Source organism: Mchenga conophoros, linkage group LG14 (assembly GCF_057382185.1).
Source record: "Mchenga conophoros isolate Kocher_MC1m ecotype Shallow Benthic linkage group LG14, M_conophoros_male_GT1.1, whole genome shotgun sequence".
In the NCBI taxonomy this organism is placed as follows: Eukaryota; Metazoa; Chordata; class Actinopteri; order Cichliformes; family Cichlidae; genus Mchenga; species Mchenga conophoros.
In genome coordinates, this window is record NC_140539.1 from 33,188,544 (window position 1) to 33,214,623 (window position 26,080).

At 39.3% G+C, this 26,080-nt stretch overlaps 1 protein-coding gene across 2 annotated transcripts in view; it reads left to right on the forward strand.

Annotated features, from left to right (window-relative positions):
• tenm4 (teneurin transmembrane protein 4) overlaps positions 1-26,080 on the forward strand; it is a 198,046-nt gene that overhangs the window by 154,815 nt on the left and 17,151 nt on the right. For both annotated transcript variants that reach the window (XM_085244029.1, XM_085244030.1), the window contains 10 exons: positions 1,506-1,625; positions 4,932-5,193; positions 6,511-6,778; positions 6,880-7,023; positions 10,781-11,030; positions 11,445-11,465; positions 14,933-15,165; positions 15,902-16,056; positions 20,121-20,998; positions 25,302-25,474. In XM_085244029.1, coding sequence (XP_085100155.1) covers positions 1,506-1,625; positions 4,932-5,193; positions 6,511-6,778; positions 6,880-7,023; positions 10,781-11,030; positions 11,445-11,465; positions 14,933-15,165; positions 15,902-16,056; positions 20,121-20,998; positions 25,302-25,474 — 2,504 coding nt within the window. The remainder of the gene's footprint in view (positions 1-1,505; positions 1,626-4,931; positions 5,194-6,510; positions 6,779-6,879; positions 7,024-10,780; positions 11,031-11,444; positions 11,466-14,932; positions 15,166-15,901; positions 16,057-20,120; positions 20,999-25,301; positions 25,475-26,080) is intronic.

Consider the following 26,080-nt stretch of genomic DNA (forward strand, 5'->3'; position numbering starts at 1 on the left):
GGCGATAGTTCCGCTTTCACAACTCCATCTCAAGAAAATGGAGACGGCTGAAACTTCAAACAAGACTAAAATAAACTATTGCTGTGAATGATTAAATGTAGACAGCCAGATCAGTGCTGGGTTAACTTTGGTAATAATTCTATGTAAATGCATCCTCTTAGATATTTGGGTGTAAGCCCAAGGATTCAGAGCAGTATCTCCTTGCTTGTTTACAGCACAGTAGTGGACAGCGAAGGTCTTCTGAAGGAGACCTGGCCTAATTAACATAAAACAGGGTTCCTGGGGACCAGGATAGTGTAGGGTGAATGATCTTGCCTCTGGTAAGGACATGTTGAGGGCAGCTACTAACACGCTAGTGTTAATTGTTTCCAGTACGTGGCAGTGTTTAAGACCCAAATGTATTAAAAATAGCCATGGTCTAATGAAGAAGTGACAGTAAGGCATTTGTTAGGGGACCAATTTTTTGCAAACGACTACAGAAACAACGGCTGACCATGAGTCGGGCCTTGATAATGACGAGGGTAAGAGTCGACGAGGGAGACGTGCTACAGCAAGGTCTCAACTCATCAGTCCAGTAAGATTAGGAGGTGAATTTGGACGACTTCCCACTATTGATTGGTGGCGACTGATGATCAGATCTAATTTATGCAGCTTCTGGAGGCCTGATGTCAGTCTGGAAATCTGTTGAGGTCTTGATAATCAGCCAAGCAAGTCTTGCAATCTGCAGTCCTATTATTTCCCTCTCTGGCATTCTGTAATGGAAAAGATAATTCCTCTTTTTTAATTAGAGCAAAAGCAAAGTAAAGCTTCCTTATCTCATTATCCTTCCATTCTGGATGGAAAAACCCTTAGAGACACCCTAGGAGGTGTTAGTTTGTTGTGTTTCTGTTATGGCTATTTTATTGTGTACAGTATTTCTGTTTTGAGCAAATCCATACTGACTTTAATGTTTCTCCTCTCTGTTGATCTATTTCTAATGCTGAAAAGAAAAAAAAATATTAATAGTAGTAGTAGGAGGGGGAGGAGGAGACAGAGTGTATTAGTATTAATATAAGTACGCTGAGATAGCGTCATTTTGTGTTATATAGAAAATCCACAATGTCAGTCTTAAGTGCTGGTGGTATGTGGTATCAATTCGTTTTCATTATTTTGACTTTTAGATAGAAGCAGATTAAAAAAGAAAAGGAAAAAAAGACCTTAAAAAACAGGAAATATGGGAACGAGCTATGGAATGGTATGCAGTAATGGGTCCTTTCTCCATAAACCAAGAATTCATTGTAGGCAGCATTAGTATTGTTGGTACATTCTATCTAACCTTTTAGCTTTGTTAAAATATGCTGTCTGAATGTTTTATCCATCCTCTTTTGCATATTTTAGCGTGGACAGAAATTATATAAATAAAACAAGATAATACAGGTTTTACTGCAGGACACCTGCTGTTAGCTTGTAATTATTTGTACTGCTATGCAATGAGCAATAATGCTGATCTTTTTCACTTCGTACAGCCATGCTTGTGTCATCCGTGGACAAGTCGTGACGTCAGACGGAACGCCACTGGTAGGAGTGAACATCAGCTTCATCAATAACCCATCTTATGGTTACACAATCACCAGGCAGGATGGAAGGTAAGAACCTGAGTCTTTATATCAAAGCACACGCAGAGAGTAAAGGATGCAGTAAAACCTCTCTCGCAGTTACCTAAAAATGCTGTACAGATAGTGATATTTAGATCATTGTCAAATACTTTTACAAAATCTTAACGATGGAAAGGGGGGGAAAAAACACAGTTGCCACAGCAAACTGTGCTGCCATTGATCTGCTTTGTGATTTCATTTGGTCCAATTTTGGAGTTCTCGGCTCAATTCCCAGAGAAATCAAACAAAGCCCTTCTGGTACACTCATAAGTTATGCTTCAGTAGCAGCAGGGTGGGGAAAGAATAAAATATGCCAATGCAAAGCATCTCACTGGAGCTATAAAACATTGTGCAGATGGACATTATTTATTCGACAATAGAAGATTAAGAGAATTAAGTGACACAGTTAGGTTTAGGTCACAGAAATGTGTTTGCGCTCCTTGTTTATCCTCTCTAAATAGTTTAATAATGCTTTTGCCATTTATGAAATGGTTTTTCTAATTAGTTGGATGTTATAATTATGACCATAAAATAATACGTAGTAATGTGACTGTCATAGATCATTACCACTTACTTCCTCAGACAATTCCACATATGTTCTGGCTGTTCAGGAAAGCAGGAAAAAAGCTATTTTGTTATTTTATTACAGCACCACTAAAAACCCTTTGGGGGAAGATAAATTGTTGTGGCAATGTGTTCTAAATAAGAAAGAGGAAAAAGTCTGAGTTCTCTGTGTAGCGTTCTTTGAGCGATGCTGTTCAGGCTGCTTTGGCATCAGGAGAGTTTCTCAGAGAAACAGAGAAAAACATCAAACTAGCTTCGGCGTGTTTCTTGGAGTGAAAGAGAAAAAAACTTGAGAATAAAATCTCTAATAATTTTCTCTCTTTTTCTTTTCATCTTAAATGTATTTGATAAGATTGTACAAGCATACAGTATACACTCACAACCCCCAGTCCCAGGTATCTCAGTGTTAGTAAGGCCTTGTGGCAAACCGAGCCCCTCTATCACAGCACAACATGAATTGGTGTTTGCTCTCCAAGCCCCACTTCTTCCTGGCACTTTTATCAGTCACTGACACTCTAAAGGCCCACATCTTTGCCGCTGGTTTGATCCTGATCATTCCTGCGTCCCCTCATTTCTTCCATCCTGTCGTTTTTCTCTCCCCTTTACTTTTACAAAAATCTCTCTTCTCTACTTCATCATCTTCACCTTCTTCACTCATTTCATCTGCTCTCCATCCCTTCACGCTGTCTTTCCTCTAATCTCTCATTGCCCATAAGCCTTTCCTTTCTGGGTACTGCTCTTTTACTTATTTCCCGTGCTTTCCTTGAGCCCAGGTCTCATGTCCTTTCCACTGCACTGACTTTCCTCATCTCTATCCTTTTTCCATTTATGCGTGTCCCATTTTTTTTCTTATGCATCAGTCACTTTTTTCTTTGCAAAGCTCCATACTCTTTTCTACCTTCCAGCATATGTGTAAACACTACTCCATCTCCCAGGTTCCCCTGTAAACATGCCCAGTCTCCTGCAACTCCCCTGCAATCACTGTAAACAGGCTCAGTGCAGCGTGAAATCAGAAATGCACCTGTTCAGCCACTTAGAAATGGGAAAGCTGTCTCAACTCATTTTTATGATGTGTTCTTTATTGTCCAAGGGCTTAGTTTTTTAAATTACCCTTTCCACTATCTGGGAAAGTTTTCAGGCCTAAACAAAAGAGGTTAGTTTAGTTTCTTTACAACTGTGTAGCTATTTTCTGATTGGCTGAGCATTAAGACAGACCTATTCGCTTTTAAGCTTTTCTCTATTAATGAGAAAAATGCTGACATGGGTTTAAGCTCATTACATTATTAGGGTACTTGTGAGCGTCTTTACGGGAGAACTTGTAGTTTTACAGTCTGTGTTTATTCTTACTAATTTTTTGCTCTGACCTTGGCTCACTTTAACCTAAGTAGACGTCATGCAGTCCATTATAAATATACTGTTATATTGCTCATTAGCTGGCAAATGAGTAAAAATGTAGTTAACTTTCTTAGTTTGATGCATTTCCAAAGGGCACAAGGCGGTAACCTTCTGTAGGTAATGTAATCATTTTGTTCCTTAAGGCTATTGTCATGATTGATAATAGCCAGTGAATCTCTTCATCGATCGCCTATGCTGCCCATGGTAGTCCAGAAGTATTTTGAGTTTGCATAGCCCAAGCCTGCCAGGCATGCTACAGACTGAATGCAACTGCATGGGTACTGATGGATCACAGCTGCATGAGTACTACGAGAGCCTTGCTCTGCAGACTCGAGACTGATGAAGAAGCTCACTTTGCTTGCACCCAGCCAAGGGCAAAACATCAAGGGCGGACCAAGTTGTTGTTTATCACCACAGCCAATCAGATGTTTACCCTCAAGGGAAGTTAGACTGAGCGAGTTCTTTATATAGAAGCTTAAACCAAGAGGGAGTTTGCCCATTTTACATGGCACTATTTAAACTTACTTCTGTATCTGTAATTTGAGAAAAACTCTGAGTGTGTGTGTGTGTGTGAGAGAGAGAGAGTGTTTGCCTGTCCCAGGGGCCTGTAGGTGACCAGGTGCTAATTGGCTCTTAGAGAGAAGTGACAAAAGCTGCAAAAGTCCAGTCCAGGTGCAGGTACCATGCAGCAGTTAGAGGTGATGACGCTGCCAAAATGTAGCCTGTTTACTGAGACACAGTCAGGTCAGTCCAGAGGCAGAGACCCTTTAATGCAACAGCAGATGGGATTGCATTGCAGGGCTTTTAGACTGATGTTAGAGTGGACAGCCTTCGTCTGAGAGATCAATAAAGTACTGGCGGCTGCCTCCATCCCTCGGCACAAACCTCTCTCTCTCATTTACAGTACACATGTGAGCACAGGAGCAGCACATTACATGGTAATTGGAGTGAAACAGTCACGCCTGTAATCTGCTACTTTGCATTCTTCAAATAAAATGTTAAGATTATTAAACCAAGGAAACCTGCATTTTTACATTGTGATCTATAATCGTATTGTATCTGCTCCATTGTGTAACAGAGATGATTCAAAGCAGTTAAAAGCATCCTTTCTTTAACTTTTTAAAAAAATTAAATTTTGAATTTATTACTGATTAATCTCTTTTTTATCCTTTAAATAGAGAATAACAAATGTGTCGTGTTCACAACAGAGGCTTGATGCACAACACAAAACAAATAGTATAAATTGGGAATGGGAATTTTCACTGTATTTATTTTAATTCATCCAAAAGTAAGGCAATCAGTTAATTTTCTTTGACATTGTGCACATCTGTGTTCCAGTTTTGACTTGGTGACCAATGGGGGCATAGCCATAGCCCTGCACTTTGAACGCGCTCCATTCATCACCCAGGAGCACACACTCTGGTTGCCATGGGGACGTTTCTTTGTCATGGATACCATCGTGATGCGGCATGAGGAGAATGACATCCCTAGCTGTGACCTGAGCAGCTTTACCAGGCCCAGCCCTGTAGTGTCCCCAGCGCCGCTCACCGCATTCGCTGGGTCCTGTGCTGAAAGAGGGAATGTTGTACCTGAAATCCAGGTGATGCTCTGTCCCTGCCCTGCAGGTTCTAATGCATATGGGTCTTCCTGTAAATGATTCATGCCGCACAGCTACAGACTATTTTTCAAGTATAAATATAACAGTGACTCAGTGCTTTAATTTTTATGACTCAAGTGTAATTGGCCTGTAAAATTTGGGTAATTCACAATATACGTTGTACCTAACTGCAGAGTGATGATTATTATCTTATCCACAGAAACAGTTGTTACTGTAGAGTAGTCATCCAGTTTATGCATATAAATACCTCTAGGAAGGATTTGCATCTTACAGTTAGGCATACAAGTTTATCTACATGAGGCTTTTTGATGTAAGCATCTATTTGGACTTCTGTGTTGGTGACCTATGTTGTCGAACTGTTTGTGCGGCTCCTGTATTTCTAGCAGGTATCTCTGCACTTCTCTCATTACTCTGCCTCCCAGTTTGCTTCGTAAGATTTATGGCATATCAGGGAATTTAGTCTGAGTTGAGTTTATTTATAGTCGCCTTGTCTTTGCTGCTCCGTGTACAGGGACATCATCCCATTTACAGTTGTAAAAAGGAATCCTGATAAGTCAACCATGAATAGCTGCCCTGTTTGAATAATTAAAAAAAAACACACATAAAAGTCATCTGACCTATAACAGTTAAAGTACTTGTTTTGATTAGTACTCTGAATCTTGTTTTGTACTATGGAAAGAGGCGATTCAATTATAGAAGACAGGAATTGGTTAACCAAACTACTGGTGTTGACCCTTGATCCTCATTGCGAACGCTCTACAGTCTATGAATGCTGACCCACTGTTGTTACAGGTCTGACCTCAGCTAAAATTTCTAAAGGCAACAGCATCTTACTAAGCTAACTTTTATTATTCTATATATTATTGGCCTTGGCAGCCTCTGAGCCCAAGAGCACACAGGTTACGCAACTGCGATATGGATTTCATAGAAAAGACTACCATCCTAATGGAGGACTTGCTATTTTGAAATCAATTATGGAAAATTCTCATTGGAATACATAATGAAGAAATTCTTCATCCTATGCCATGTAACGCATGAGCATAATTGTCCTCTAATTAGTGTTTCCAGTCTCCCTTGGGTCCATAGATGTGGTTGGAGGCAAGGCTAAAAAAATAATGGCTGCAGTGGCCATTGACCAACAGACTGACAAGCTGATATTTTGTGTAAAACAAGAACAGCAAAAAAATAAAACAGTGGAACATTATTACCTCAAATGTGAGGACAGAATTTATAACATGTCACCTTCTGTCAGGATCGATGCTTTTCTATATTTAATAAGCTTTGTTTTTCTGTTCATAGTCTCTGGAGGAAGAAGTACCTATACCTGGAACGGAAATGAGACTCGGCTATTTAAGCAGCAGGACCCCAGGTTACAAGTCAGTGCTAAGGGTTACTCTCACCCACTCCTTAATCCCTTTTAACCTGATGAAAGTTCACCTCATGGTGGCTGTGGAAGGCAGGCTTTTCAGAAAGTGGTTTCCTGCAGCCCCAAATCTCTCGTATGACTTTGTGTGGGACAAGACAGATGTCTACAGCCAGAAGGTCTATGGCTTGTCCGAAGCTTTTGGTAAGCGATGACAAAAATTATTTTTGATTATACTGATATGATTTTCTTTTATCCAGAGAACACACATTTTTTTACTATTTTATCTTTGTTTTGTTCCATAGTTTCAGTTGGTTTTGAGTATGAGTCATGCCCAGACCTTATTCTATGGGAGAAGAGGACCGCTGTACTACAGGGCTACGAAACCATTGCCTCAAAACTGGGAGGGTGGACAATAGACAAGCACCATGCTTTAAATATCCAGAGTGGTGAGTCAGCCAGTTGTTCCTTTTCATATATTTTTTGTTTTAATAACTTCTCTTTTTAAAAAAACTTGTTTTGGGGCGTTTCATCTTTATTTTGGACAGTAACGTACTGTAGCCCTTGGACAAAAACAGAGTACAGTAGATGAAGGTGAAAAGAACTACATAAAGGAAACGGCCTGCACTTGCCTTTGGCATATCGGTCGCCTGCTAAGCCAGTGAGCTATGCCAGCACCCTTTCAACAGCTTCTTTATTAAAGTATTTGTGGAGATCAGGGAAATTTTTTTACTGCTATTGTTAATAATCATCATCATTACCATTGCATTAATCATACAGTTTACAGTATTGATATTGAATTCAGATGTTTAAACATATTGGTACCCAATTAGCCTTCAAAATATAACTTTATCCCACAACATATCTTAATTTTAAGAAGATGTACCTGGATCACGATCTATTGGTTCATTGTGGGGGTTTGTGCATTAATCTCAATCTCTTAATCTTGTTTCTTTTGAAAGCAGGTTAGGGTTATTTGTATTTTGGTTCCTCGCATTCTGCGTTACTTAACCTCTGCTAACTCCTTGTGTGTCAAGTTGTATTATATTGTTTGGAGTTCTAAGCTCTTATTCAGCTTCAGGTGTTTTCTGTTTGATTTGATTGTATAGTTTGTCCTTGTTTATTCACTTGAGGGTTCAAACTTTTTGCGCTCTTGTATTTTAAACCTTTAAGTTCTTGTCAAGTTTATGGAGTGTGTTATTTTGTTGTACTTTTCTCTGAGTTAGTTCCTGTTTTACTTTGGAAGTTAGTCTCCTGTGCTTTGTGCTTAGTTTTACTTCGCCTTGATTGTCTACACCTGTATCGAGTTCGCCCCAGCTGTCTCCACTTCCCGAATCACCTCCATGTGTACAAATAATCCAGCCTTCCCCCTCAATCTTTGTTGCAGTGTCTGTTAAGCTCCTCTAGTGTTTTTTTTCTCCCCCCTCCATGGTCTCCTGGGTTTGTTTGGATTTTCTTGGCTTCTTATTTTTGGACTCTGTTTTTGAACTCTGCAACTGGCACACCTTCTGTTTAAACAGTCTGCATCCCGATTCTCCTCTGGGTCCTTGAACCTGCATCCATGACAGGCTGTGTTAATTTTTTTGTATTTGGTTCACCCATACTGTACACAGGCCTCTTAGAATACTGATTTAGTTGGATGATATATTGCCCCAGATATAACTGCGATAAATGATTATTGCTGATATAAACAGTTTATGCCACAAATAATATATTAATAGCATAGCAATGCAAGTGCGTCCTTCGAAGGCTGTTAAGATTTTAATGTTTAATGATATTCAGACAGCTGGAGTACTAAAATGTATATTCTAAAATATACATATGTCCACAAATAACAATATCCTCTTCTTCTTTTGTTTTCTGCTGTCACTTGGTATATGTCTGTGTGGGAGAGCCTCCACATGGTGAAACTCCCAACACAATGAACAGAGCAGAAGACAGAAGCAAGGCGAACAGAAATGACAGAAAAATATGTCTTGGATTTTTGTTCTTTTCACTTAGCTGCTGTTAAAAAACAAAACAAAACAAGACATCTAAGTCTTGTGATGGTAGTAAAAGCATAGGGTCACATTGGCAAAAATGTTGCTATCAGGACCCCATTTAAAAATAGTACATTTTGTACAAAAGTGTATATTTTAGGTTTGCCTGTCCTTTTTATATTTTGCGCATCATCCTGAATGTGCCGAAAAGAGTAGATAAGAAGAAGTGCCACTGGTTCCACCACGTGCTTTAGACGATGCTTTTAATGTAACATAAAACTGTCCTCCCTGCCTGTAGCATTTTTAGGCTTTATTCCATTCAGCAGTGTCATGTAGCCCTTGATAGATCTCACTTTTTATTCCCTCCATCCGTTTTTAGGTGAGGGAGGTCAATTTTCTTATTGCCATCAAATAACTCCTAAAAGGCAGTAGTAGAAATAACTTTGTGCATCACCTGTCACTAGCTAGGCTTCAGTGTCTGTTTGTGTCTGGGAGGACTCATCAGAGGAGATGAAGCATACTTGAAAAGTGCTCACGAAGGTGGCATTTTGATCTGTCACGCTAAACCTGCTGAGCCTGAAAGTGGAGTCCAGACGAAGGCGAGAACTGCCCTCACCACCAGCACTGCCAGTTCCTCCAGTCACCCCCTCTTTTGGCACCTTCATGTCTTGTTCATGCCCAGCATTTTTAGAATCATCCCTAATTTAATTGCTATCAGCCTGCTACTCCCAGCAGCAGCAGTCCCTAAGATTAAATCACGTCCCAGGAAGGGGATGCTTGGCTGATCTCTTCTGATAGACCAAATGTTGTGCTGCTCAAAGATCTCAGGTCACTAAGTACCATCAGATGCAGCAAAACTAAGACAGGCATGCAGATGCTGAATTTCAAATATGATTACATTGATTGGGCAGCAGCAACATCTTTACATTTACATATTTGACAATTTTCCAAGAGCAGATTGGCAACACTAATGTTAAAAAAAAGTGTGCATGCAAGTACATATGTGAATGCTTGCACATCTGCTATATTTTTATTGATTTAATTTTGTTTGCCGCAAAGCTGGTGAAGATAGAAAAACAGGTAAAAAAAACAACAACAAATATATATTTGGGTTTTCTTGTTTGGATTTCTTTTTCGTGATTGTGCCTGTGTGATAATTTTCTCGCTCCAAGAGATTATGCTTGTGCCAAGGGTTTCTTGGTTCCTATTTTGCTGTGAAATTGTGCCCGTGTTTTCATCCACCAAGACGACCTCTTATTGCAATCCCAGGCACTCAGTGCAATTTTCATGGCTCTAGTTAATAGAGGTACACACACAGTCCTATTTAAAATCACATCAAATGCTTATCTGTGTATTGACTTACACTTTCCCTTAAATCCTTCATCCAATATAGCTTTTAATCTGCATTAAGCTACCTTGAACCACTATTGAGACAGGAACTCAAAGAGTTAGAGCAGTGGAACAGGCTCAGCTCACCAAATTCCCATTGGTATCACGTTAGCATAAGCAAACTGCTTATCCATCAAGCAGAAATATGAAAGCATTCAGTACGAATCCCATTTTAATCCACTTGTTCTGAACTTCATTACACTCACATCAAGCCGCTCGAGGACCTTAATTGATCAATTAAATTTTATGACATGGAATTTTCAAAATTATTTATATGAACTTCTGTACTGCTCAACGCCAGATTGGAAATCTATTCTCTATAGATTCTCTGTTCATCTGCAGATTACTGGAGGTGTTTTGGAGTGTGTCTTGACATGTTTTTTATTAAAATAAAACTTTACTTCATGGGTGAGTACAAAGGTGGTCTAATAAATTTGTTAAGCACTGTATAGAAATAATGCAAGTTAAATTGAGATGTATCAAAAGTATAATGACAAGATATATATATATTTTTAGCTTTGTAGCTGTTGACACAGACTAGCATGTTCGGGTGGGATTGGTTTGTACACATCATTTCTCAGGGTTCTTTCAAACATGTAAATTTAATTAAATCAGGCAGTTTGTTATAGCTGGAAAAAAAAGTTTCAATACACTCCCCTAGTTGTTTTTTTTTTGGAAACACTGCTTTCAATGACAATTGGAAAAAAAGCTGGTTTAACTTAACCTCTAACCAAAATTGTAAAATGTTTTCCACTAACAGCTGGCCATGCTGCTTTGTGCTCACCCCCCTTGTTCTCCTTAACCTAAATAAGCTGTTTCTTTTCTGTACCCTCATCAGGTATTCTTCACATGGGCAACGGAGAGAACGTCTTCATCTCCCAGCAGCCTCCTGTAATCGGCAGCGTGATGGGGAATGGGCGGAGGCGCAGCATCTCCTGCCCTAGCTGTAATGGCCTTGCTGACGGAAACAAGCTGATGGCCCCTGTTGCTCTGGCTTGTGGCTCAGATGGAAGTCTTTACGTGGGTGACTTCAACTATGTGAGGAGGATTTTCACCACAGGGAATGTCACCAGCGTCCTGGAGCTCAGGTAACGGAAGAGTAGCCTACTTACTTTTGCTCAGGACCATGAGCTCAGATGGGCTTGTATACAGGTCATAAACCACAGAGGTCGATCGAGATAGACAGAAATGCCCTAAAGGCAAAGGATTGATGGTTCTGCCTCTCTGATTCACCTGTATCAGCTGGAGTTTGGATCTCATAAGGGACGTAGAGGATGTAATAAGGTCTTAACAGAAAATGTTAAGGAAAGATTAATTTCCTAATGCTCCCAAGGAGAAGGTTGAGTCGATTAAAAAAAAAAATAAATTTGAAATATTGTTTATTCATGCTTCCCTTTTGATTAAGAATGCCTACTACTTTTTAATTCCATCTACTATCAACTAACACTTTCTTTCCTTTCTCTTCCTTTCTCATTTCTGCTTCTTTTGGTAAACCTTCACAGAAATAAAGACTTCAGGCATAGGTAAGCCACACAGTATTTGCTAATTTTTAAAAAAGGGTACAGCCCAGTCACCAAATTAATAAAAATATATATATTTATCTTAATAAAGTTCGAGATATTGGTCTTTTTACACCTGCCAAACCTGTCAACAGCTGTCTATATCAGCTGATGTAAGTACAGCAGGTACCATTCTGTCAATATTAGAGTGAATGGTAAAAAATTAAATGAGCTGAGTGATTATCGTTTTATACAATGTTTGCATTTTGTAGCTGCATTTGTTTTAATCTTCGGGAAAAATCTTCTCACTCCCTCTCATTCTCTCCAAAAACACCTGGAAAATGCTGGCCATATCCTACAATCTTGGTCTTTCCTCTTCCTATATTTTTTCTTGGATCTTTTTTCCCTTTTCCTGGTTCTGAAAACATTCAAAAGATGTTTTCACTCAAGAAACAATTCAAACTGTGGTTCATTTTCATTTGTTCTGAAAGATTTGTTTGGATTAAACCAGATAATTTACATGAAAGCACAGTTTATTAACTCTAAGTTTGCTTAATTTCTAGGCTTTCTCCTTAGTTCTTCTAAAATGAAATCATTTGGGAGCATTCGAGTTGTTAAAGAAGTGGGCAGCTGGGTGGGTGAGCATGCAACAATATGAGTGTAGAAGCCCAGGTTCAAGTCAGACCCTTGTCCATTTGCCACATACCTTCCCCTTTTCTACTTTCCTGTGTATCTTCAGTGCTCCACCAACCAATAAAGGCAAAAGTGCACCTCAAAAAAAAAATTAACATTTCAGTATGGGACAGTTTTTGACAGTGTTGGAGAGTCTTAAATGTAATTTCATAATCGTAAAGAGAATATGTACTATACATATATATCCCTATTCATATAACATCTATTATAAAAGACAAGTTAACAGTAGTGCATGTTACAGGCAAATGATTGCAGGATTAAACAGAAGATAATGTCTCATTTGGTGTGCATGCCTAGCTACAGTAGCTGATTCTGCTAAAATGGCAACTCAGTGTTGATTTTATCACTGGCTTAAGATACAGAGACTTTATTTTCCATGGCAGGTGGTGGCAAGGGAAATCTCTGTGTGCTGTCTTTAGATACTGTGTCTCAGGCAAAGGGCTATTGATTGATTTTCTATCACAGGGTCATGACTTTAGCTGGGGAACAGTTAGTCAACTTGTGGATGAAAAGCCTTGTGATGCTGGTCACTGGCCTCTGTTTCCAAGAGGATGAACATACTAACAAAAAACTCAGAATCTCTCTTTCTTGCTTTTTTCTGTATCTGTCTTCTGCATAACAGAAATATTACTTTTATTATGCTTCTGTACATTAACTTAGACATCGCATAGATTTCTTTGCTAGAACAAGACACATCAGAGCCCCGTCCCTCAGCACACCAAACACATTTGCATATTGAAAAGGAGATTTGCCCAGGAAAACACAGCATGTGTCTGTATAAAATGGGCGGCTGCCTCCTGTTCATGTGTGAGTTAGCGATAGGAGTGGGAGGTGGGTGATGTTACTGCAGTGTTCATTGACCCCCTACTAAGGATGTCCCAATCCGCTCCAACCATTTCCACGACGCCATGCTGCAAAATCCAATTATCTTCTACAAACTAGATGTTGTCAGTGAATATAGATGGGGTATATGGCCATAGCTCAAGGTCAGAGAATAACACCTCATAGTTTCAAACACTATGGGGGACCAACACTGTTTTACATGCACCTAGGAGCTGATAAGGTATCAGCTGATTGCACATGGCAGATAGAATGCAAAGCCAGTCATTGAGATTTGCCATTGACCTACTCTCAGACAGCAGTCGTTTCTCTAAGCCAGCCAATTGTACCTGGAGTATACTGAAGTGCATCATATCAGTCAACTAGGTCAGCGGGCAGTTTGTGACATGTGTGCCTGAGGTTTGCTGCAAAGCCCTGTCATCACTGATTCATTGAAGGTCAATTGTCACCTAAAATTATGTACTGGAGACGACAATTCCACACACCCACTTGTCTTTCTTCTCGTTGTGTGTTAAAAATGTACGCTTTGGCACTGTCACACTGACCATAAACCCCTAAAAGAACCCTGAAGGTTATATTTGAAATACTGTCTTAATCCACTTTGAATGATGTCCAGCTGACAGGGTTTTCCATAATGCTTATCAGGTCTGGCAGAACTGTGCTGTATCCTGCTCTTATACATCTGGTCATCTTTAAGGTGGCAGCAAACTCATTGCTAAGCTGGTTACGTGTTCCTTTGTTTTGTTTTTCTCCTAAATTAGTAGTAGAATTAGTCAACAGACAGTTAAAATGTGACTTTTTAATAATTTATTTTTATTTTGATGTAAGCTTTTAATTTAACTTTCTGTTTTCTGGATTTGTCTGATTTTTTTTTCATACATTTTCTGACATGAACTAACAAATAAAGTGTGTCAGTCAGCACTTGAAAAGAAAAGACCTTTAACCTCAGTAACATTTATGTAATGAATCATATTTATGGAAGCAGAGCCAAGGCTGTAAAATCACTTTAAAATAACACGGTTTAAGAAGTTTCTAGCATCTGGCATGTGCATAGTAAAATGTAATTGGTCTTGCTTCCAATCTCCCATGCTTTGATTTATCACCGTGAGCTTATGTTTATAGTAAGCAGAAGTGTAATTTTAATGGAAATATTATTCTTTGTCATCCTAATTTGCACTGCTGTGGATTTGTCTACAGCTATCTGTGTTTTCTGTCACCTATCCTGACTGGAGTACATCAGTAGGTTGGATGCATCCTGCCGCAGCAGGATTGGTTATATTTGGTTCTATTGTCTTGTCTGTCAGGTTGGGCAACCTCCTGTGGATATGTTTGTATGGATGTGAAGGATGGCATTGTTGACTTAGCTGGGATTTTAATAGGATATTTTTCTGTGCTAGAATATCAGCCTGATGGATGCATAATGTGTTTGGATCCCTAGTTCAGTCATGCATTTTTGTTTGTATTTTTAAAAAGTTACAAAGTAAAATAAAAAACATAATTATTTGTATCGATTTCAGCTTATATCAAAGGAATTTCTCGGGTCATAAATTTTAGCACCACTCCCCACCCTTATTTCTCTACTACATTACTATTTCTTCAATAATATGTGCACTATTACACACACACTCACACACTGTATTTAAAGGTCGACACAGACATATAGATGTAGATACACTTGTAATTTCACTCCCTTTTCAAAACACGCTTTTCTTACTAAGCTGACTGCGTGAGTCCTAAGCCGCATTATTATGTCATGTTTAATCTCATTTTTATTTTAGCATGTTTAATCTCATTCTGTTTTCTTTGTCCTGGGTATAAACTGTAATTGTGCCCAATTGACTCTCTAAATGGCTTTTGAATCCATTTTAATTGTATTACACAGTGTTTCTTATTGAAAGAGCTGTAGCCCTTCCAGCTTTATTGACTTGAGCCTCTTCCTCTCTTTTCCCTCCTATCAGCAACAGCCCTGCACATAAGTACTACCTGGCCACCAGTCCAGTGAACAATGCCGTGTACCTTTCAGACACCAGCAGCAGGAAAGTGTTCAAGGTTAAATCGCTGAATGTTGTGAAAGATGTGGCCAAGAATCTGGAGCTGGTGGCAGGCACTGGTGACCAGTGTCTCCCATATGATGACGCTCGCTGCGGGGATGGAGGAAAGGCTGTTGAGGCCACCCTTACTAACCCCAGAGGTATTGCATAGATGTTATTAAAATTGATATAGTTTCAAGTCAGTTGTCAGTTTGTTTTTGTTTTTTTTTCTAACCTTTTCTGAAGTAAGCTTTTGCCTTCAGCTGTAACCCCAAATGTGCAGCTAACTAGCTAGTTATTTTTAACAGCATGTCTTTCTGTGAGTTTCCGGGATCTTTTTTGTGTTGCTTCCATATGGGCATGAAGCATTAGTCATTCAATCACATGCTTATTCTTTGTCCTCTACTGTGATGCCATTATGAGTCATATTTGCTGAAAGAGCCCCTGTGAAATGTGCATATCTATAGCCGTGCTTTGCATTGAAAAAGAGAGCGGTTTGCTGTAATTACTGAAAATATGAGGTCCATATTTCTTTCAATGATATTTGTCAGACTTCAGAGAAGTAGAAAAATACAGAGACTTGCTAGGCTTACTAAGCTTCATTGTTGTTTGAGGCTGATAGCAAGAGAGAAAGACATTGATGAAGTTTTCCCCATAATTGAATCAATACTTACAATACTCCTCATCTATTTTGATGTTTCTATTGTTCTTCTTTATTGATTAAAAAAAATCAATCCTACCATTAATTTTCATTGTCATGATTAGTCTTTCATTTTATTGCAGTGAACTGTCCTTAATTGTGATTTGGTGGGGCTCTGTGCTCACATTAAGTAACAGATAAACAGAATAATTTAAGGATATTTCCCTCTTCTTCTCATTGTGTGACTTTATCTGCAGGCATTACCGTGGATAAGTACGGCGTAATCTTCTTTGTGGATGGGACCATGATTCGCAGGATTGATCAGAATGGTATCATCTCCACCCTTCTGGGATTCAATGACCTGACCTCTGCCCGACCTCTCAGCTGTGATGCTGTGATGGACATCTCTCAGGTATGACCTCTCTGGAACTGTGCACTGACCTGTGCTTTCCTCTCTCTCAACCTACATCTGTCTCCTTGAATGACCCTTGTTTTCAGGGTGCTTACACCTCCACATCAGCTGGTATTTCTGCAGCTTGATTCTCCAAGCCTGCATCTAGTACTGTAGGCCTTGGTTTAGATATGGTTTATAGCCACAAGACTTTCTAAAAGATTCAATATTTTCTTTTTTTCCTGTGTGCAGTTTATTTCAGCAAATTTTTGGTCCTATGATTCATCGTAAATGATAAAATACTTCAGGTCAGTTTAGATATTTTTTGACCCACAGAAGGAAATTCATTTTGCAGCAGGATGAAAAAAATATGTAAATAGGACAAGAAAACATTGTAGACTTTGTAGTTAATCAAGAGACAGTTTCAGGGAAACACACTGAAAACTTTTACTGCACCTATTTTTTTTTTTCTACAAAACTTGCCTTTCTGACCTGAGAGGTCAATTCTATTAACCAAAGGATTATCTGTTAAGATTCAATTGCATAGTTTTCACTGGTGCTGTAGGATTATGAACTTGAGAAAGCAACACACAATCAAAGCCGTGCAAGCCTGGTGAAAGCTAAAATCACCTCACAGTTAAAAAGCAGATACAAATAAAAACTGAAAATGAGCAGTTAATTGGGCTCAGTCCAGGCTTGGGCCTTCCAAAGTATCTGCACTAAGCATTTTAAAGGAGTACAGGACCATGCTGAAAACAGTAGCATTGTGGTTTTTGTAGCGCCGATTTCCTAAATGCAGAGTGCCAGTGACCTACAGCTTTAGGGGAATGATAAGAATGACCTTTAACCTCAGTGGTTTTGACTTCATGCACAGATCTTCACTCTGACGCACATGAACACATGTATACATACATACACACACACACACTACGCAGAACACATCCCCCAGGCAAGGACACTGCACTGAGGTCACTCTGTGGCTCACTGACTTCCCATTTGGAGGTGACAAGGCAGACTTTTAGCATACATAGCTGTTTTTGCCTCCTTGACAGTCCTACCCAGTAGTAAATAAAATCCCCTACAAAATGTATCTTTTTAATTTGTATATGCCATCTACATGATTCATAACTGTTTCAGTTTTACTTCCATGAATTGAGCATTTTGAGGCTTGGTTATTGAACTTGATTGAGGTCCAAGCCCAGCTCAGTATGCATGCAATCATTTGTTTCTTTCCTCTTTGTGTATTTTGTTGAGTATGGATGCAGGATACAGGTCTTCTGCTTTCTGTGGGGAGTTTTCTGTGTGTGAATGATGTATTCAGTGGAGGAAGCAAAGGCTCTAGCTGCCCATTTGCAGCCCTAGGGGGAACTTCATCCCCCTCCTGACCTCCGCTTGCTGCTCCTTTACCTTGTCGCACACACAAGTGCCTATGGATGCTCACCATCCCAGTTCCACAAACACGAGGACACAGGCAGACTGACTGCAGTTCTACAATGATGACAAATCACACAAGCATTGCCAGAGACACTCAGACAGTAAAAAGCATCCATTAAAAATTAATCCAGAGCTTCCTTCTTCAAACACTCCCCAACCCCTCACTTAGAACCTGACTTTCTCTGGAGAAGGCTCATCACAGTGGTCATTACTTTTGCTTTACCACACCTGGCACACCAAGGCAAGAAATAACATTAGATTTCTTTCTCTCCTCTGATGAGGTCGTTGTTATCTTACTTTGCTATCTGTGTAGTGAGCAAGCTACAGCTAAATTCTCTCTTAATTCAGTGTATACCTCTGTAACCTTTCGTTTAACTTTTGATTATCAAGCAAAATGACAATATTTTGACCTCATATATGTTTTTTTTCTTTCTTTCTACCAAGGCCTTGGGTCGTTCCTGTCTTAGAAGTATCTTCCATTTTCCTTCCATTTTTCTTCTTTAAAGTCTTGGAAAATTTCGCTGCATTCCCCGCTGAGCTTAAATGCAGGAAAATCATGTCTTAAAACAAGATCACTCAAACATATTTCAGGGGTGTTAGCAGCTTCAGAAAGCTTTATCTAGAGTATGACTGCGACATTCAATTCAAATCTGAGAGGGACTTCAAATAATGACATATTACTCTTCTTGAGGCAAGCATCATGCTGTTACTAGCAAAGAGTGCAGCGATTACTAATGGAACATGTCATTATAATTCTTAATACAATTTCCATTTCATTTAAAATAGTTTGATGTTGTGTACAAATCTACGGCTCGCTTTCTCAGCTGTTGAGCATGTTTTGGTTTTCTTCCTGTTAGCGGCTTTGTCTAGCAGGCGCTTCTGACAGCATCCCCACTGTATAAAAGGGAGGGTATGATCTGGTTACAGCATATGGGACAGCAGCTCGGGAAATATCCCCTCATCAGTCAGAGTGGCGTGAAAACCTCCTTACAGGCAGCTCCCAGGAGTCACTCCACACTTGGCTCATGAAATATTTAACCAGCAGTGTTGACAAGAAATAGGTTTTAAGAAATTGAAAGTCTACCCTTCATTATCCAAGTAAATGCATTTTCTGCTTACTGAGAGATGACATGTATCCACTAGTCTCCTGTTTGTCGTATGTAGCCAAAGGATACATCCTGTTATATAAACCTCTTCCATTATGTGGCAAATGATAGGAGGTTTATAGGATGTGAGGTGTGTAATGCTCAAATCTGTTTTTCAATTACAGGTGGGCGGGTGCCCCACTTTTAAAAGGACGTGAGTTCAAGAATATGAACAGAGCAAAAAGTTTAGAATTATTCAGATCATTATTGCCACAGAATGTCACTGTTTCAATGTTAACTTTTAAATTAGAACATTAGGGATATGTGGAGATAACAAGGAAGGAAAAGGCACAATATAGCTAATGTCTAAAAGCTGTCTGAATTTTATTTTGTGCATTTTGTTCTGTGCAATCCACATTTTAAAAGAAAAAGGGAATTATAGGGCTAACTGTTTTTATATTCCTAGAAATTTTAAGAAACCTGCTTTTTTTATTGCAATGTATTTGTCCAATGTGCTGTTTAATCCCAGACAGTTGGAGAAAGCCTACTACATGGCCAAGGTGCATAGTGTCTGTGCATAATACAGTCAAAATGTTTCATTGTGTCTTTCAGCTGTCTACTTACTTGACTTAATAATATATTAATATGGTAGTCAGCCATTTTAGCTCATGCCTAAGTGCTGTATGCTTGGGTGTTTTATCAGTAGTATATTGCAGAAATAAAAATATATGCAATTTCTAGCTCTTTATTGCTAATTATTAAGCCTTGATAACTTTCCTCCTGTTTCTACTTTCTAGTTGTCTCTAAGTGACCAAACAAAAGAAAGGGTCCTTTGTGTAAAATCTTACCTTAAATCTGAGTCTGTCTTTGCATTTTGGTCCAGGTTTTAATCAGTTTCCTTTGTTGGAACTCCAAGGCTTCTATTGAAATATTGCACTTCATATTATGTTTCTAAGAGATCCCACTGGGATCATAAGTGAGAGGGAGACCAGTAAATTGGATGAAGCCAATCATTCCAATTTGTTAAAAGCCTGATGCATTGTTAGCAGAACAATAAGTCATAATTTAGGAGGCCAGAGACAGAGTAGGCTTTCATTTGATAAGTGTGCTCCAGTTTCTTTTCAAGGACTCATGCAATCTCTTGTCATTACAAAATTAATAACCCAAAGCAAGGAAAAACAGCGACTTGGGTGAAGGATGCAGAAGCCTTGTCCTTAAGTGTTCACAGTTCTCATGAACCATCCCAGTGTGCTCTTTTCAGTTAATCTTATCATTTGTATGATTTCTTCTCACACTGCCCTTCTTCACCACTGTTGTTATCATCTGCAATCTTACAATCATGTTTTTGTGTATCACCTTTTAAAAGTACATCAGCTATTTTCCTCCTCATCAGATAATAAATCGTTTAAAAATGTTTTTACTTACAGCTTAAGCTATAAAAATAATCACGCTGTTTTCCTTTCAGGCTCTTTTCCACATAGAAATCGAAAACTGTAGATCAATAAAAGTATGGTATATTTCTTTGGTACCTAAGGATTATATTTTTGTGTGTCTTTTTCCTCGCAGGTGCGCCTTGAGTGGCCTACAGACTTGGCAGTGAATCCAATGGACAACTCTCTATATGTTCTGGACAATAATGTAGTACTCCAGATCTCTGAAAACCACCAAGTCCGTATTGTAGCAGGCCGTCCTATGCACTGTCAAGTGCCTGGGATTGACCATTTCCTCTTGAGCAAAGTTGCCATCCATGCCACCCTCGAGTCAGCTAATGCCCTAGCTGTGTCTCACAATGGTGTTTTGTACATTGCTGAGTCAGATGAAAAGAAAATAAACCGAGTCAGACAGGTGTCCACAAATGGAGAGATCTCCTTGGTTGCAGGGGCACCAAGTGGCTGTGACTGCAAGAACGATGCCAACTGCGATTGTTACTCTGGAGATGAAGGCTATGCCAAAGATGCTAAACTGAATGCACCATCTTCCCTGGCAGTATGTCCAGATGGAGATCTTTACATTGCAGATCTGGGCAACATCCGTATACGCTATGTGCGCAAGAACAAGCCTTTTCTGAATCCCCTCAGTATGTATGAGGTGTCCTCTCCCATTAATGATGAACTCTATCTGTTTGACTCCAATGGCAGCCACATTTTTACCCAAAGTCTAACTACAGGAGACTATCTCTACAATTTGACATACACGGGATCAGGAGATCTAAGCAGCATTACTGATAAGAACAAAAACACAGTGATCATCAGAAGAGACACAACAGGAATGCCTCTGTGGCTAATGGTCCCTGATGGACAGACCTTCTGGTTCACCATTGGCACTAACAGTGCCCTTAAAACTGTTGCTGCCCAGGGTCAAGAGCTAGCTGTAATGACGTACCATGGAAGCTCGGGACTGTTAGCAACTAAGACAAATGAAAATGGATGGACAACATTCTTTGAGTAAGTAATATGAAGAAACACCTTTCTAATCATTTTACCTAAAAGTCTGGATCCAATTTGAGCTGATAACTGCATCAAAGCAAAGAAGCTTAAAGATCTGTTTAATCTGTTAATTCAGATATGCAGATTGGACAGTTTTGTTTAGGTTTTTTTTCCTGGAGTATCTGAACTAAGAGCACTGAATTCATTATATCACTGAATGCTTTAGTGAATTAATGTTTGCAGTCAAAGAGCTCCTTGGCATGTGAGTTTAGTATTTTGGCATATGAGTTCACTTCTTATGGCTGGATGTCTATGTCACTCAGAATACAAGACCTGCGGAAGGATGGGTGTAATCCTATTTGCTGTTATCATACCAAATAGGATTACTGGATGATATGTTACTCATCTGTGCCCTTGCTTGCAGACTGGAGATCATCACTTGTTTGGAGTTGTTGGGTACAGGAACAGCGTGTATCTATTGAGTAGTACAAAATGTATATTCACATGACTGGGATGCACCCCAGAAATATAAGCATAGTTGAATAGCCAAAGATTTTAATTAAATCAGGCAAAGCATACCTTGTGAGGAAACGACGGAAAACACTCCCACAGTTTAGGATTTCATGTTCTTGTGACTTGCATGAAGCAATCTGTCCCTTAGCTTAATGTACCAGGGGATACTATGCTAACTGGATGTCATTCCAAAAAGTGTGATTAAGCAGATTGGCTGGTCAGACATCTGTTACACCTCGCTGGAGGAATATAACTCTGACACATAATCAGACGCTCTGTTTAATATGAGCAGACATTTATCACCTGTGTTTGATTTGGTTGTCATCTGATGGTTACACTGAAAAAAAAAAAAGTGGAAAGGTGCAGTGAAAACAGCACTAATGCAGCCATGCATAGGCGTTTCTCGAGGTAGACTGAATTCCCTGAGGCTCAGACAAATTTAGTGGGTGTTTGGAATTCTGAATGATTTCTCTATGACGTTCTGTAAAATGGCTTCTTTTATTTTTTAGGTTCTAGCATGCGTGTCTTATTTTGAAAGAAATGTTTACGCGTTACCATAGCGACCAGAGAGCATTAAGGGGCAGAGAGGAGGATGTTTCTCTCAATGTTGTTGGCGTATTTCAGGAGGACGCGGCTAATAAAGTTACACAATTACACAGTGGATTCACGTTAATTATTATATTTACAAAATACCACAGTTTTGTCTTAGTCGTAGCATTTTATTTTGTTGTGTTTATCCGCGACACCTTAAAGGCTGGTCCGTGAAAATATTGTCTGACATTAAACCAGTACGTGGTCCAAAAAAGATTGGGGACCGCTGATTTAGGTGATAAAACCTATCGCTCATGCACCACATTGTTATTTTACTGCGGTAAATAATAATATATTATTTTCTACAGGCAGAAGATATTCTGAGTGGTTACCTTTGTCTTATGATGATGACAATGATCTGTGATAGGATGACAGTGCTCCACTCCATAAGGCATGTGAGGCTACTGAGGGGTTTGAGCAGCAAGACCATTTTATGATTCATATAATAATCATATGGCATTTGCAATCACCCGATCGCAGCCTAGTTGAACACATTTTACAGCTTCTGGCAGCACATGGTGGCCCACCGCCTTCATAAGACACTTTGTGATGTTGGTAGAGTAAAACAAAATTGTTATACATGTCAAAATACTTGGAATAAAATGAAGTCCATGTATTATTTCATTTCCTGTCTTTCCCTTTCAAATTAAGCAATGAAGCTTTGTATTTACCTACAATCAAATCATTTGATCCATGCTTTTTTTACACCCAATAAACAGGGTTTTGTTTTTCTTGAATAATTAGCTTTAAAGGTCATTTCATCACCTGAGGGTCAAAACTGTAATTTGCTACCATCAGAACCTCTATTTATCTCTGCCCACCAAAGTTCACTGCTAATCATTTCACCCATATTAATTAATGTGTACTTACATTCCATGCTTCGTGGATCAAAATTAATTTGAATGAACGAAGAAAAAAAAAACCAATAGATTGACTAGAGAACAAAAGACATCTGCCACACTGTCTTTCTGTTGTAACCCCTGGAAACCACATTTGTACAACAGTTACTGCACACACAAACGGTCCGCAGGCCTTAAATTTATGTTGTAATGATAAGTGCTTCTGCTTAAGGGTTGTTCCAAATCATGATGAATTATAAAACACCTAAATATTCTTTTATCGTTTATTTAAGACGGTAGAAGAAAAAAAATGTGCCTTACCCACTGGGTTTTAACAAATGTTCTTTAGTTATATCTGTAAGTTATCAGTCACACATGCTCAGAAATTCTCAGGCAGCAAGACAAATTGAAAATATGAGCGGAAGTTAGGTATGCTGGGGGTGATGCCGATATGAAGTGTTCAGCCTATTGTTGGGGCCCAGCGTGAAAGGTCATAGAGCTAGCATGTGACACAGAGGTGATGCGATCTGAATAGACTTGTGGCCAACCAGAGGGAAACTGCTCCTGTCCTTCTGCTGAGCACCCTGCCCCTGTGTGCCCCTCTTGTCGAAAGAAAGCAAAGTAATAGGCAGCTGAGCTGAAGCAGGCCAAAACCATTAGAGCTCAGCGGTGGAGCTCAAGGAATGGAACTAGCTTAAGGCCCTAATTGAGACATAGAGAGTTTGGGTCAGTGATCAAGCTGGGGCTTGTAGTGTTGCTCTTGAATGAGATTTCTGTCTTGTGGACTGAGTCTTTTGTGCAGAGGTGAAGGCAAACAGGAACGCTTGGTCAAATAAATGGAACCATTAAAAGTAGTATGGTGCAGATAACTTGCAGTGCTTTCACTGCAAAAACTTTTGATTGCATGATGGACACAAGGAGAATTTCTTGCTGATAGTATATGAGCAGTATCAAAAGAAATCAAAGGCTTAGATATAAATTACTCTGCTATTTAGTATTTCCTGAAGTGGAAGACTTGGCTTGAAATGTATCTATGAATCCCAGTCCCTAGTACAGTTGAGATCAGATAGCATTTATCTCTGGGAGATGATTCCTCTCCCACTCTTCCTTTCCATATTGGATATTTGAGATGGCAGCGCTGAGGAAATATCTGTAAACCAGCACCCGCCATCTCATTTATTAGAGGCTTTATTATGGCAGGCAGCAACATCGAAGAGGCTTTCCAATCTGTATTCAATGTGCAGATAAAAGTCTTCTTTCTAAGTAATGTACCGTTCACTCGCTTCAATTCTGGAACACTGAAAATCTGAAAGATTTAAAATTGTTCTATGCTGATGTGCTCTCTGAGCAAAATGAAACAATCTGGCCACTCATGTTCCTGTATGTGATGAACTGACTGATCTATAAGCTAGGAAGATGCTGCATCTCTCTAAGGATTCACACCTCAGCGCCCCTATTTCATAGGCTGTATAATGAGATTAGGCAATATCGCTAATCTTTTAAGCTAATAAGCAGTTTTCCAAATGTAAAAAAGGTGTTTGCTTTCTCATCTTAATCATTTTTTTTAAATCTATTGCATATTTATAGTATATTTTTCCTTCCCACTGTCGCTAAGTGCTCGCTCAAAGGGGCTTATTTGATTGTTGGGGTTTTCTCCGTATTATTGTAGGGTTTTTTCCTTGCTATACAAATTGCCTTGAGCTAACTACTGTTGTGATATGATGCTAGAATAGAATTAAAATGAATACTTGTTTTTAAGTTGCAGTGAGAAGTATTGATATTAACGCCCCGTTCACATTTTGTTGAAAGGGCTAGAAAAGGACAAAGCTGCTTAGTTTGTTGGTGCACCCACTCCTTGTTTGTGAATAGAAAATTGCAGGAGATATTTTTCAAAAGCTATGCTGATTGTGCTTCGATGATTAAAGATGATAGCTCTGAAATCCCATGTATTACCTCAGGTTGCCAGCACTGATGGATTTGCTGCTGTGTTTACTGCCTGTGTTGACACATTGCTTCAATTTGTGACAACACGGAGGAAATATCGGACTCTGCGGAAAGTTTCCAATCCCTACCTATAATTACCATTAGCAGAGTTTATGCTAGAACACTTACAGAGAACAACTCATAATCACTGCTTATCTGGAATGACACAGCAACTCATTAGTCACATTTATGTACCTACAATCATTTATGCATACCTGACTTGCATTGATGATCATGATTGCTTCCTTATGATTTAACAAACCTCAACAAGGCTTAGTAAATTTTTAATACCACAGCATTGTTTGTGTTTCAGGCATAGTGCTTGTTTATCTGTGTTTTCAGATGGCATGGTCCTCTTTGCCTTCTTTGGTTCACATCAACATATTTCTTTGTAGGTATGACAGCTATGGGCGTCTGACTAACATCACCTACCCCACGGGCCGAGTGAGCAGCTACCGTACAGACGCAGACAGCTCGGTCCGTATCCAGACAGAGGGCTCCAACAAAGAAGATATCACCGTCACCACTAACCTGTCAGCTTCTGGCACCTTCTACACACTTATGCAAGGTGAGTCTCTTTTACGGTGGCCGTAAGTAGAGCGGTTTCTTTTTTTAGGGTTTGTTCTGCGAGGTGAAGTCCCAAAAGCTTTAACTTTGCTTATGTCCCTGATATTAATTTATACAGCTGGGACTAGGTACTGTTAGTATTTTTAAGAAACTCTTTCTCATCTACATATATTCTGACTTCCATTACCTTATGTTCTAGTATTTGATTAATCAACAGTGTATCCCCCTTATCTGTACATATAGCACTTGAGATTGTAAACAGATTTTATTACTTACCTTATTTTTGTGAAGGTGTTGCATTCTCCTGATTTAAAAAGGGATGTATTGTAGAGGGCGGTCGCTCAGAAGCCCTAAGGGAAACTGGTGCAAGCTAAGGGACTAGACAAAGAGCATTTTAGAGGTCTCTGTGGACTGTCACGGATAAGACCTTCTTTGAGCTCAAGCTGCCTGGAAGCTGCCAGGCACTTTCTGGCTCAGCCTCACTGAATATTTTGGGTTGCCACTCTGTAGCCGAATGAGAGTTTAAAAGGAAAAAAAGGGGGGTTATATATAAATAGTGTTTAATAAATAAATAGTCCAGTGATCTGGACATACACAGACATATGTG